At 50.0% G+C, this 13,823-nt stretch overlaps 1 protein-coding gene across 3 annotated transcripts in view; it reads right to left on the reverse strand.

Moving 5' to 3' along the window:
* The window catches only part of CAH1 (carbonic anhydrase 1), a 91,045-nt gene that overhangs the window by 24,311 nt on the left and 52,911 nt on the right, over nucleotides 1–13,823 (reverse strand). Inside the window, exons 1-2 of one of the 3 annotated variants that reach the window (XM_084590057.1) lie at nucleotides 12,516–12,664; nucleotides 12,213–12,369 (exon numbers count right to left, since the gene is read on the reverse strand). The exons of 1 other annotated variant lie outside the window; for it this stretch is intronic. In XM_084590057.1, the coding sequence (XP_084446183.1) occupies nucleotides 12,213–12,357 (145 nt within the window). In that variant the 5' untranslated portion in view covers nucleotides 12,358–12,369; nucleotides 12,516–12,664. Of the gene's footprint in view, nucleotides 1–4,312; nucleotides 4,532–12,212; nucleotides 12,370–12,515; nucleotides 12,665–13,823 lie in introns of those variants that run through there. One more of the 3 variants, XM_084590055.1, reaches the window with a different exon arrangement.

Here is a 13,823-nt window from a genome sequence, read left to right on the forward strand (position 1 = left end):
AGGCTATACGTGCTGTAAACAAAAGTTCTGTTATTCGGAGGTACGGCGGTTACATCCCTGCGTACGGAGTAGCAGGAGATCGTCATCGTGTTGGGTTGGGCTCTTTGTCGGCTGGGCTTGGCTTTGTACAACTATGGCTACCATGGCATTGTGCCCCTTCACAATTGATTGCTTGCTTGATCAGCGCCCTGTAACGAAGAGGGTAGGCAAACTCTGCGAGAACTCCCGCATGCGCATGTACCACAGCGACCGCCGCCTGCTATGCTCTTTCTAAAGCTGTGCGCGGCCCCGGTTCTTATACTTTCCTTGCCGCACTCCTTTGGCATACCCGCCGCTGACAGCGCAAGAGAAAGCGGTAGACTGCAGCAGGCGCGATATTCCACGACTGAATTTCACTATCAGAGTTTCGCTTTTTCTCTTTCAGAAATACGCCGGCACTATTATGGATGGATGGATTGTAGGGTTTAACATTTCAAACGTAAGGCTCCTCTAAAAAAAAAAAAATAGAGCAGCCTTACTCAAAGGCTATGAGGGACGCCGTATAGTGGAGGACGCCGGAAATTTCGCCCACCCGGCGTTCTTTAATGTGCACCGACATCGCACACTAACTACACGGGCGCCTTACTTTTCGCTTCCATCGAAACGCGAACATCGCCGCCAGGATCGAACCCACGTCCTCGGGATCAGCAGTCGAGCGCCCTGAACCGAACCATAACGGAGGCGCGGCACTATTATGCGCCAGAAAGGTACACGCAGAGCGGCAGAAGACTCACGCCTCTGTAGTTTCGCTACGGAGACTTTCTCGACCTGTCTTTTCTCAAGATTTTCTAAGAGAGCCATTCAGTGATAAGGCCCTGCTAGACGTGCTGAAAACGGGCAATGCCCAACGCTGTTCTCAAAGCAGCGATGGCGTCTATTCGACGTTGAGCACGTCGGTTGTACTAGCCTGTTTACATTCACTGGCGAGTGTCACGTCTAGGAAAAGTGAACGGCAGTTGGCGATCGCTATAATGAAGACGTGGACAACTCCGCTTATCCTGCGCGATTTTCAGACAACCGCGAAGCGGCCACCATTTGGCGCGTCCTTATAAATATCTGGAAACAAAAGAACAAGCGAAACGCTGATTTCGAAATTCCTCGTTCTAGAAATGGTGAATGCGCTGTCACTGCGCTTTCCACAAACAAAATGCATCTGAATTCCCCCTGTAACGTCAGGCATATTGCCCGGATGACCACACCATGCCTTGGAACTTGGCGACCGTCGCTTCTTGAGCCCTGGAGGGTATAAAATCAGGGTACGGTATGGTCAACAGAGCAAGGAGCGTGACGTCACAGAAGTGCGAAAGCCTTGTTTCTAGAACGAACTGGTTACTGGCAGCAGGCGCCAATTGTGGCCTGACTTGAACGTCGGTGGAACATATGCCAAACGAGAGCGACAAGCGAAGGAAAGAAACAAAGGCCGCGTTCATATCCACGAGCAGTTCTAGCAGTTCACTGAACCCTGAACTGTGATTCATGCGCATGCGCAACTATCGCCGAGTTTTTCAATTAGGAACTGATCAAGCGCAGTCGACGCTCGCGTGGTACTACTGAAATGACTTTGGGAAGGATGCACAGCCTCGGTCAAGTCTTCAGGACATATTTGCTGCTAAACTGTGTGGGTGGACTCGCCAGAAGTTACAAATCTCCGGAGCGGAAATGATAGTTGTCTTCAACCCTCCGAAATTTTCCAGCTCCTGAAGTGGCATAAGCACGCGACTACGTTACTCAAAAACGGACCCTGTCGGTTGATGACCTCCGACTATAACTCGACAGTAACGAAAAAGCTAACATGAAACGTGCACGCGAGCCAAGACCGATGCTTATACTGATGGCGGCGTACAGCCGCCTTGATTTTTAACAATATAGCGCGAGCGTCGACCAAACTAGACCAAACTGCTGCTCAGCGCCTTATAACGGCGATAAGCGTGCAACACGGCGAGAGTTCGCGCACGCGCACGAAGAGAGAGAGCGTCTTCTGCTACGCTGTTCCGATCGCAAAGACACACGCCCTGCCACAATATCTTCGCGAAAACTCGATAGAGCACATGCGCTGTTTTTTTTTTTTTCCTAGGAGCCTGCTCTGGCGAAGCCGAGTTAAGAAAAAAAAAGTAAAAGAAAGGAAATACAGCAGCACGTGGAAGGCATTGCATGGAACGCGAACCTTCCGACTTGAGCAGCCATAAATGGGGCGCGAAAACGACAAAAGAGGCGCCAAGCAAAGCACGTGTGACATAGTGCGCGCCGCTTTTTTTTTTTTTTTCTTGTGAACAGATATTGTAACAGGGTGTGTGTCGGCGATCGGAATAGCATAGCAGACGACGTTCCACATTCTTGCGCATGCACGAACTCTCGCAGTGTTGCACGCTTATCGCCGTTGTAAGGCGCTGACCAGCAGTTTGGTGGATGCTCGCGCTATAATGTCAAAAATCAGAGCGGCTGTACATACACGAGAACATGAGCCGGTCAAGAGATACACTGGCAAGAGAGCGCAAACACGTACGGGCACCGGGATCAGCATAACTAATGTCAAACGAGCCGAGATGGCCTGCGCTCTCGCACCTGTTTCATCACACCCCTACAACCCTGTCGCTGAGCAACTATCTACTACCAAAAGTTTATATTTTGTTTCGATTGCCCAATATCGCGCGCATGTGTTTTCGCAGTATTATTCCACTTAGTCTATTTCTGCGTCGAAAAAGATCACTCTTGTGCCGCCGTTTACCTTGCTGATCAGTGTAACTGACTACGGGAGACACTGTAGTGGAGGGGTTCGGATAATTTTGCCCGCCAAGGATTCATCGTATACCGACATTCCACGGCATACGGGAGACTTGGATTTCGCCTCCACGCAGCCGCCGCGGCCGAGATTTGATCCCGCGGTGGATACTGTGGCTGCACGAAGCGGCCGGAAGTATTTGGTTGCCGCGCCGTCGTTTCAGGTTAGCTCGTACGTGACTGTACTACTTCCTGTACTACTACAAGCACAACGAAAGGGAACACACAAGCCTGTCCAGAAAAGCATCCAGTCCAAAAGCGAGGCGATGGGAAGTGTCCACGCTTGAGGACAGTGTGCGGGTGCAATGCCGTCACTTGGCATCTCTCCCGCCACGAATGGGGAACTGTCTCTTGAAGACATAGCGCAAAAAAGACGGGGAAAACTAACACAGGTGTAGACAGGACACTGTCGGCGCGATATCAATACTCGCGGAAATAAACTGATCGCTCCCACCAGCAGCCCGCTTCAAGGTTTTTTCTTTTTCCCCATTCGCCGTTGATCTCTAAAAAGATTGTACTTTGTTGTGTTTGCACGTAATTCTAAGCTGGGAAAAGCGCACTCAACTATTGGACCACGACACAATCCTGCCAAGTGGGGCGTGATGACCGGCAAATAGAGGCGGCTCAGGTAAAACCGAGCACGCGAACGGACAATTTATCGACGCACACTCTATAGCAGCGGATGCGCATGCACACAGCTTTTGTGCGTGTGGTTATCCGGATGACTAGTGGTACATTTTTGACCCTTACGTCATCGGCAGTTCAGATGAAGCCACGCAATTGTTCCGCAGACCCGGGCACTGTTTTACTTTTGTGCCAACTGTACGAGCACTGCATCGTTTCTTTTTTCAGACTTGTTTTAAACTGCGGCTACTGCGTGTGGAAAAAAAAAAAAAAAAAAAAGAGTACGGGAGGCTTTTGGAACGCACTCCTGTGGCCCCTTATTCGCACTGCTCACAGTATCGCAGAGGGTGTTGGCGCTCCCAACGTATCCTGCCAGCCTACGCTGCTTACTCGCTGGAGCGAAGAGTTCACATTTCACACGTAGTACACGCTGCAAACACGCCGAAAGCGACATTACAGGAGCGTCCTAGATAAGGGCAACAACAAGTAAGGTTCCTTGTTAACTTTTTCCGCCGCTTCGTAATAACTAAGCTCTCGGTTCTGACGATCTGTTAGTTACTCGCAGAAATCCTCACGCAGAAAGCCTCGCTCACTTTCAAACACCGCTCGCCTGAAAGCCCGCTCTCACCAGCTTGGACAAAATATACTATTACGGCCATTACGCGGAGTGATCTACGGTGGTTATGTTTAGATTCGCACACACCGCCGCGGGGATGGTGCACAAGCTCAACAGGTGCAGCGTGCTGTTGAAGCTGCGCCTTCAAGGACATACAAAGCCGGGAGGTGCTTGAACCATAAGCACGTGTTGCAGCAAGCCGCAGTGCGGAAGGAGACGTGTAGTTTCGCAGAAATAAAAAGGCACAGCACTCACCAATGAACAGCCTCGACTGAAAGCAAGGAAGCGGGGAAAGAATGCGAGCGCTGTTAAAACATTACAAAATCAGGGAAACGGAAATGGATGAAGTGCGTTCCGGACTGCCAGGCAGGTGCCGCAGAGCGGAATTGCGAGGCCCTTCCTGCGCCAGCGATCTTCCCACGGAGAGTGGCAGCCCTTCAATCGGCGGCGCCCCTTCGGCATTGCGCGGGCAGGCCTGACGAGGCGGAATTTATGAGGCGCCCCTTCTCGCCAGCCCTTTCCATCCCCGAATCCCGGCGCATGTTCGAAGACTCGGCACGCGATAAGGCGGGTCGAAGCCGCCGCGCTTCGGGCGCAAACAATGCGAAAAGAAAAAAAAAAAAAAAAAGGGGGGGGGGGCGGGCCGGGCTAACGATTTTCGCGCAGGAAACCTTTTACTAAATGTTTATCGTGCAAGCGCCCGTAAGCAGCGCCGCGGCCGTTGCCGTGAAAGACGAAGAAAAGCTCAAGCCAATAGACTGGAGGCAATAAGAGTCTGTGACGTCGGTGAAACGAGGAAAGAACGGAACGCCAAGGCGGCGAAGGAGAAATCGTTCCCTTCGTCGAGCGGCAGCCCGGCGCGGGCTTAGCGGGCAGGAATTATTAGCTGAACAAGCAACATGTCCACGCCGGGGAAGAGAGCTTCACATGTCGGTTCTGTGGTGTCAACCGGCACACGCAAAGCAGTGGGCCTCACTGAGATAAACGTTAGTATATGCGCTTCATTCAAACCGTTTATGGCCAGTTATATACAGGGAGCATTTAAATATTTGCCTCCCGTAATGTCAAATTTAATTAGAAGTCCAAACAGTATTTGCCAAAAGTTTGAAGACCACCGCGACACTGGCCGGAGCGATGCCGAGCGTTGCTTGCGAGAGTGAAAGACACGTACGCCCGCCGCCAGCAGCCTCAATGTTAAACGCCGCCGGCCAGGATGAGCTCCAAATTTTTAACAAAGACGATACCTTTTTCCCAAAAGACACAGCCCGCACTGCTGGCGATCGCGTAGCGCGCGAAGCATTACTTACTTCAATGCAATGTAATGTAATAGTAAGTTATTGAATTCCCTAACCTTCCGAAACAAGCGTAAAAGGTTATCCATAGATATGTAGAACGTCACAACAGTGATCTGGTTTGCTTCGCGGCTTTTCGGACGATCGTCAATACTGCTTCATATACGAAGCATGTTTTACGTACCAGTGCTTTTTAAAGCCCCTCGCTTTCAACCACTGCTGCTACTCAATAGTGAATAGTGCCGTCTATGGCGGACAGAGAAGCTTATACTGCGCAAAGCCAGCGTCGATACTCGCCTACGTTCTGCACCTTTGCCCGCGTCCACGGTAACATCTAATGTCTTAAAAATGAAATATCGCTGGCACGAATTCGAATTCCCTTCCATCCATTATCGGGCAGTAACGACGCATCGTGTCCACCACCGACGTCCCGTCAGCTTGCCAGACATGACCATCGGCACGCTTCGGTGGTGCACACGCGGCGTGCACACGCGGCGTGCATACGCTCGAAAGGGATGCGTGTAAGATACTTGCGAATAATTCAAGATATCATTTTTGTAATCTAATACGGTTTTGCTGCATGTGCTATTAGCCGACAGACACGGAAAGAATGAGTTGAACTCTCGTGTAAAATTAGCCACACGCAAATGTTTCCATTCGAACCTCTTAAGGCTGGAGTGACGCTTGAAGCGGCTACAAAAATCGAAGCCGCAAACCGCAGGAGCTTAGGAAATGGCTGCCCGCTTTCGGGGTTAGCAGTAGAACACACCGGTTACTGCGTCTCGGCGATTATGAGACTTACACGGACGTAGTGAACCATGTCGCTGAAATATAATAGTGCGACATAATGCAGTGTGACGCCCGAAGGGCAATTTTTTTAGGTGTGGCTTGGTTTATGGGCGCGTTTCCTCAGTTAGAACGCTGCAAGTGCAATGCTCTAATTGGTATGCCTCCAATTAGAGCACATAACAGGAATTTGAGCACAGAGCCACTAGTTTAAGAACGCAACACATTATGAGTGTAAAATCACCTCGCCACTGCATGAAGAAATACGAAGCGGTAGGCAGTCCTAAACGATATAACTTCCGCCTTAGCAAATTATTAGGCCAACTCAGCGCAGGAACGTTAATCACACACTTTCCATGGCTTACAAATGAACCCAGGGACCTTTACTCGTCGACCAGACGAAAATGCCACCTCTCGAAGTCTACTGCAGTTATTAATTATTGCAGAACATTTTTTCACCGCATCTGCGCTCCTACGCAAACCTCCCACTGCAAATATATAAATCCGAACAGTGCCACCATGCAACCACGCTGTTTTAGACAACAGCAGACGAGAAACACCGTTGTTCGAGTCGGTCCATCCTTACTGAAGCAGTAATTAAAGACTCGACATAAGAGTATATTGCAGCACGCGAACTTAGTCTGCAAACACCGTGCACAATATGTATTACTGCTGCCACGCTGCGTGGTCCGAGTTGCGCTCCGATATATAATTTCGAACAGAGCGTGAGACAGAGCGACGGCAGCATTTTTGCCTTTCAAGAACACGTCCGCTTTCTTCTCAGGAGAGCAATGCTATACAGTATAAGGAGGTTTATTTGGTGCTTTACAAGTTCTCAAATTAATCCGATATATTCTGATCTGGACCATGAAAAGGAAATAACAAGAATAAGATTGGGATGGAGCGCATTTGGAAAGCACTCACAGATTATGATTAGCAGCTTACCGGTATCGCTAAAGAGGAAAGTATATAACAGTTGCATCTTACCTGTACTCACTCACCTATGGGGCTGAAACGTGGAGGCTAACCAAGAGAGTTCTACTTAAGTTGAGGACAACCCAGAGGGCTATGGAACGAAAAATGGTAGGGGTAACATTAAGAGATAGAAAGCGTGCAGAGTGGGACAGAGAAATAACTCAAGTTACCGACATTCTAGTGGAAATTAAGAAGAAGAAATGGACATGGGCAGGACATGTAGTGCGAAGAGAGGATAACCGATGGTCGCTTAGGGTAACAAACTGGATTCCAAGGGAAGGAAAGCGTAGCAGGGGGCGGCAGAAAGTTAGGTGGGCGGATGAGGTTAGGAAGTTCGCAGGGGTCAAGTGGATGCAGCTAGCACAGAGCCGGGTTAAGTGGAGAAATATGGGAGAGGCCTTCGCCCTGCAGTGGGTATAGTCAGGCTGATGATATTCATAAATACAAATGCATGAAGGAGACAACAATGAACTGTCCGCCAGAATCATTCCTGAAAAGGGCAGCACCATGGCGGGATAAATTGTACGTTCCTTTCTTTGATGCATGGACAAAATCGCACCTCAGAAAGAAGATACATCCGGTTCTCAGCTCCCGAATTTCCTCCTTTTTTTTTTTTCTTTTTTTTTTGCAGGCTAGCCTAAAGATGTGCGAATAATGAAAATTTTCGAATAGCGAATCGAATATCCTCCTATTCGATTTACTGAACGGGTCGAATAGTAGTTGTAAGTGGTTATTTATTATAAAAAACAAAAACTGACGTAAAAAGTTGTTTGCCAGCCCCTGTATCTGCTATCTAAACACCAGAAGCACCTCCACTGAGGCGGCGGAAAGGGATAGTGAGGAACAGAAAGAGGGGAAAGCAAGGCGGTGAGTGACAGGGAGGAAAGACGGCCGGTTCCAATAGTGCACGCCGAATGTTCTGACAGATCCGCTCGTATTGCAGAGTTCATGAATGTACGAAGAGATCCAACAGCCACTGACGTTAAAAAAATAACAGGCATCTTTTTTTTTTTTTTTTTTTTCCCCTCTGTGTTGGCGCTGGTAAAAGTAGAAGGCTGAACAGCACAGCTGTCGCAGCACCTCTGTCGATAGAACACCTGACGTTGAATTCGAAGGTCGTGGGTTCGGCGGCATGTGGTTGTTTTTTTATTCTACTTTATATTCAATTATCTCCATGATTGCATCATTTAAAACACGCACACAAAGCGTGTCCTCCCCCCCCCCCCCTCTGTCTTTTCTTGCTATCGCTCCCCTCTGTACCCCCATCGCTATCCTTTCCCTATTTCCTTTTCTTTCACGCCGGCAGCAGCTCAGGTGATTCAGATTTTAGACAGCAGCTGTCGCGGCCGGCACCAACACTCTTTTCCTTCCTTTTTGATTATTCAATAAACCACTACCGCCACCACACACCACGCTTTCCTTTGTGTCAATAGCAATTGGTTTCCTTCGTATGTATCTCATAATGAAGCTCCCCATTTTTCCTTCGTTTGTTTGCTGAGAATCCATAAATGCTCACATGTGACCTATACGATTGGCCAACTCAGCAAGGTTCAGCCGGGTTTGGTTAGCCCCTCGCCATGGCGGCGCTCTCTCTAGTGAGATGTGCTAATTCATTTTCTCTCATCAGCGGTCCAAAAGTTCGTCTTCCTACGCATGCGAACGATAAAACCGGTGTTGCGTCTTTTGGCAGCTACATATTTATAGCTCCGCGAGCCACAGCTCCGTACCACAGCGCCCGCCGCTTGCGCCTCGCTGTTTCCGATATCACACGTACAACAAATCGAACAGAATATCGTATGAATATTTTATATAGTCTGTGCGTTCACTATCCCACCAGTAGCAAAGCTACACTATTCCCGTTCGACTGGATTTTCAAAATGTACTATTGGCGCAACCCTACAGACCACGCAATTACAACAAGCGTTTTCTTTCATTTTTATCCCTGTCGCATGTTTAGTCATTGTAAATGACCATTATTCCATACTGAATCTGCATTTCCGCTATTCGCAACCTTTCTGACCTGTACCACATATAATGTTGCTCCAAGCCGCACTTTCAACCCCTTCCCGTTAATAGCCCGATAAGGGAAGTGCTGCTAAAGTATATTCACTATGAGTGGCGGATCAAAGTAAGCTTCGAGACACGCGTAAGGCACGTAAATATCACGCTAATTGGCTGGAAACAGTAGAATCCAAAGGGGAAATTGCCCGACGACAATGCTATTACCTCGTTTACTGAACGCTGCCATTATACCCTAGGCCTGTGTGATTTTAGCCTGCAACCCATGCATCGTCTGCCAAGGGAACCTCAAGGACGTATATCCGCGGTACGTTCATGCCGTGGATAATCGGAATTTTATGTCGAAGCCGTTTCGAGCATGATAGCAATGTGGAAAGCCCAAGGGTTGTTTTCGCTGCTTTGCATTAGCGATATAGCGACACATCAATGCGACCTCATCATCGCAATTGCTTTGAGAAGTGAAACTTTATGCGTTATGCGGGATAGGACTTTGCACAACAGACTTAAGGTGAAACACTGCAAGATAAGAATTCCGTTGAGGAGTTTAGAGAGTGAAATATTTGCGCTACAGGTTGCCCGCTCCATAGCTGCACTCGTGCAGTCAGTAGAAGCAACGACGCTAACTGAAAGCCACATTAGAGAGATTTAGCATACCGTGACCCTCTATCGCTCGTGGGCGGGGGGCGTACAAGCTGATTGGTTCCAATGCGGCAGGTCTATGTGGCGACATCTAGTATGTGGCGCCATCTATCGGCATCAAAGTGATCTGAGAATGCGCAGTGATACGCGCGGTGGCGGATCACGGTAGCGGATCGCGGTGTGCTAAATCTCTATTACCTGGACGATGGCTACCGGACCTGAAGGAGAGAAGCACCGAGGTCGTCTGTGCATTCCCTTCCTCAGCCCCGCATCGCCTTACCAGAGGTGTGGCACGCACACAAGCGTGAGCCCTGCGAACCTGTGCACCTTGTGCCCGACAAGCCTGAACACGCAACTCCGTCGAGTGAGCGCTGCAGCTTTAACGTTTTGCCTTCTACTGACCGCCGAGAAGCCTAATTTACTGCCGCGGTCACGTTATGAGCCCACCCATGCATCCTGCACGACGAAACCAAAATGCTACCTTTACTCGCACCGCAAACAAACCTTGTTTTCACGCGCACGTCCGCGACACCGACTAAATCTAAAACCGTCTGACGAGTGAAAAAATAGCCAAGAAATATTTCAAATAGTTAAAATGGTTTGGTTTATAATCTATGGGTACGTGTTTACGATCCCAAAACTACACGGGCTGCGGGGGACGCAACAGTGGAGGGTTCCGGATTAATTTCAACCGCCTGGGATTCCTTCACGTGCACCGCCATCGCGCAGCACACGGGCGCCATTTGCTTTTCGCCTCCAATGAAAAGCGGCCGGGATCAAAGCCACGTCTTCAGGTCCAGCAGCAGAGCGCCGTAGGCTCTTTGCCGCTGTGGCACGGCGCAGTTAAAAGGATGATACAAATACCAACCAACAAATGCAGCGAAAACCTTTCCGATTAGCGATACAAAACACCAAGCGGTGTTGCTACGCGGCCTTGGAGTAGCACAGGAGCAAGGCTGAAGAAACCTTGCCCAGCCATCACTCGTGCCCAGCCGAAAGAATAAAAATCGGGACCAGCCTTATGTGCAACGTCACTGCTCCTCGCCATCTGCAGTCTCTGCGCCGGAGATCGCCAGTAGACCTGGCGAGATTATCTGTCGTGTGCTCCCTTGTTATCTTCATCAGGTTCATGACAGAGAGTGCTTAGGAACACCTGTGCGTGGCTGCGATTTTCTTTGTTTTCTGTCGACAAGAAGAAAGGGGGACTGACCGGGCAGACCGTCCTTCGCTGCCGCTCCACTTGACTTTGGAGAGGCGGGCCCTGCTCACAAGGGCGGGGACATCGCAGTGTACATACACGTGCGTCACTCGAGCCCGGCTACTTCTCAAAGCACGGCTATCGGAAGTCTCGATGGTACCACCAGCGTACTGTCAGATGCGACGCGGACCTGTTCAAGCTACGCGACAACTACTGACTGCACTATGCGTCTGGACCTGGCCGCCTGTCAAGATCGCCGGCATTCACGATTTCTAGTTCTGGAAATTTCCTTCCTCCATGTACGCGACCATGTAGACGAGGCTGAGTGGCAGTGCCGTGCTGCGTCGTCTGCTGCCAACGACATCATCATGGCGGATTACCCAGCATGCATCGCTTCATGCAAGCTCCCTATATGGCAAATTAATCACGCCGATTTTTCATTTCTAAATTGCAATAAAAATCGAAGTCGAAGAGCCAAGTATATTTGTGCGTTTTATCTCGCCCGTGAATTTTACGATATAACCAACAACAACATTAACAAAACTCGCGCTTGGAAAGGAACTCTGCCCTTCAGATTGTAATTTGTCAATGGCCTGCAAGGAGCTTCTTGTACAATTTTAAGTTGATTATTCAGAAATTCTATAGCCATTCACTCAAACAACTTATGGGCAGATAAACTCCAGAAGAAGACGTACACTATCTAAATCATGCTCATTTGCGCGCGCACTTCTGCAAAACGAACGCCTTCGTGGCTGCAACTGGGCAGATGTCTATGATGGATGGAGGCGAGCGCGTGCGTCATTCTATACCAAACGTTCCACTTCAGATTTCTAGATTATGCAAGAACTCCCGGGAGCAAAACACGCCGAGTGCACCAGCAGCAGCAGCAAAAGCACTGGACGTATCAGCAAACGCGTCAGAGCATCTGGCAAAAATGCCAACAGCACTGTCGTCGACGGCAGGGATTAAATGGCACTGTCTGGGGAAGGCTACCACGTGTTGCTCCATCCAACACGTGCGTCACGAGTCACAACATTAAATGACAGCGCGGCGATGAGCATGGTAAGGCGCATTCCAGATGCAACAAATGCATGCCCTATGCGCACATACGAAATATTTTACGACGAAGAACTAGCGGGAGCGCTGCGCAACGCGTAGCTCTTCTGGGCATTTGCACAAACCGAAGCGCGCGGTGTCGCACAGCCATCTGTACCTCGAAATCGCTTCCCCAGAGCGCCGCACTCACCGCATATTACAACTTTCCTGGGACGCTGGTGCCGGAACCCTTCAGCCAGGGCAGGAGCAGAGTTCGAGACGAAGCGCTTGATGGCGACGGCATGAATAGTCAGAGCGCGGTTTGAACACAACGTCCACAGACACGACGCCGGCATCGTGGCCTGTTCCTGCGAACGGCAAAACGATCTCTGCTCACCCAAGAACGCCTCACCCAGCGCGACCAGCCGCGCTTTTCAGCAAATCACGTAATTCCAGCGTGAGCACAGCACACCCAGCAACTTCGCGAGCTGCATTCGGCGGCTGTCGCCATTACCGGCTGCTGATGGCGCGGCGTCGCGGGCGGCGGTTGCCGCTGCGCGGAGAGCCACCGCCTCGCCGCCGACGCAGCCGACGCTCGATCCCCGGTGGCCCCCTTTCGTCCACACGGCGCCGCGGTGCGCAAAGAGCAGCACGACGATAAAAGGAAAGATACCGCCGCACCGGTGACTTTTCTTTCTTTTTCTCAGGAAATGTATGGAGGCGCGATGACGCAATCCCTCACGCAAGCAAAAACGTGTTCCCCAGCTAAACTCTCACCACCGCGCACGGCCTTGGGCCACACACGGAAATGCAGAAGACATCTGCCACGGAGTGGAGCCGGAGCACCACGGAGTCGAGAGTAAACATCGATGGCGTCGCGCGCGCTTTTCGATTTGCAGCTTCTTGACCAGATTATAACCATGTGCTTCGCTTTTGGTGGTTTCGCAACGCAACTTATGGTACTGTCTCCGCTGGCAGTGTGTCGCCGCTAAACACCTTACTTTCCGACGTTGCAGACGCCTCGTGCAACAACCCAATGCTCGCGTCAGTTGCTTACTTTACCGCGTTCAGCACTCCAGACTTAATTGCTTCTGGCACACGATATTTATTATGCATGTGCTTCTCGAAATGTTTCTCTTCAACCAGCTATAAGCTTACAAAACTTGAACTGTATGCGACCAAACGCATTTTCACCCTTTCGTTTGAAACCTGTCACGCGGCAAGAGCTTTGTGAATTTCGGTCGACAGACTCCGCTCTTGGGAGGTGATTGCACAATAACTTTCTTTTGTTTCCTGTAGCTGCCATACTGTTGTGCGCGCGCATGATAGGGAAACTTGAGGTCATCCTGACTGCCTGTCTCGCTTTACTAGCACCTGATGGCTTAACCAGTCGCTGCGCTAATAGAACCCTTTGCTGTCGGCTTACATAACCAAGACTACCAGATAGGTATCAACTACGTGCACGCAAACCTTCGTGACGACTGGTCCCGTCTTTGAAGACCTACGGCCATTAATTACGAGCGTACTGTACTACCAAGCCAGGGGAGAAGTGTTTCTAAGAATAACCCATCGACAAGACTGTCGACATACGCCGCTTGCGCCAATCGCATGGAGACATCAAATTATACAAGGTGACCCACGCCGCTAAGTATGAAGCCAGCCTTCAAATTATGTCATGTCACGCCGTTGTACTCAAGACATCCAATTGGTGGTCATTTGGGTCGACGGGGGATAACACCATACAAAGCCCCATCTCAGTATTAGGCTAGGCAAGGGTGAGCAGATTTGCCTCGAAGTTAGCAGATGCATCCACAAGGGTAGC

This window comes from Amblyomma maculatum, chromosome 1 (assembly GCF_055883805.1).
Source record: "Amblyomma maculatum isolate TAMU_Amacu chromosome 1, ASM5588380v1, whole genome shotgun sequence".
NCBI classification, from domain to species: domain Eukaryota; kingdom Metazoa; phylum Arthropoda; class Arachnida; order Ixodida; family Ixodidae; genus Amblyomma; species Amblyomma maculatum.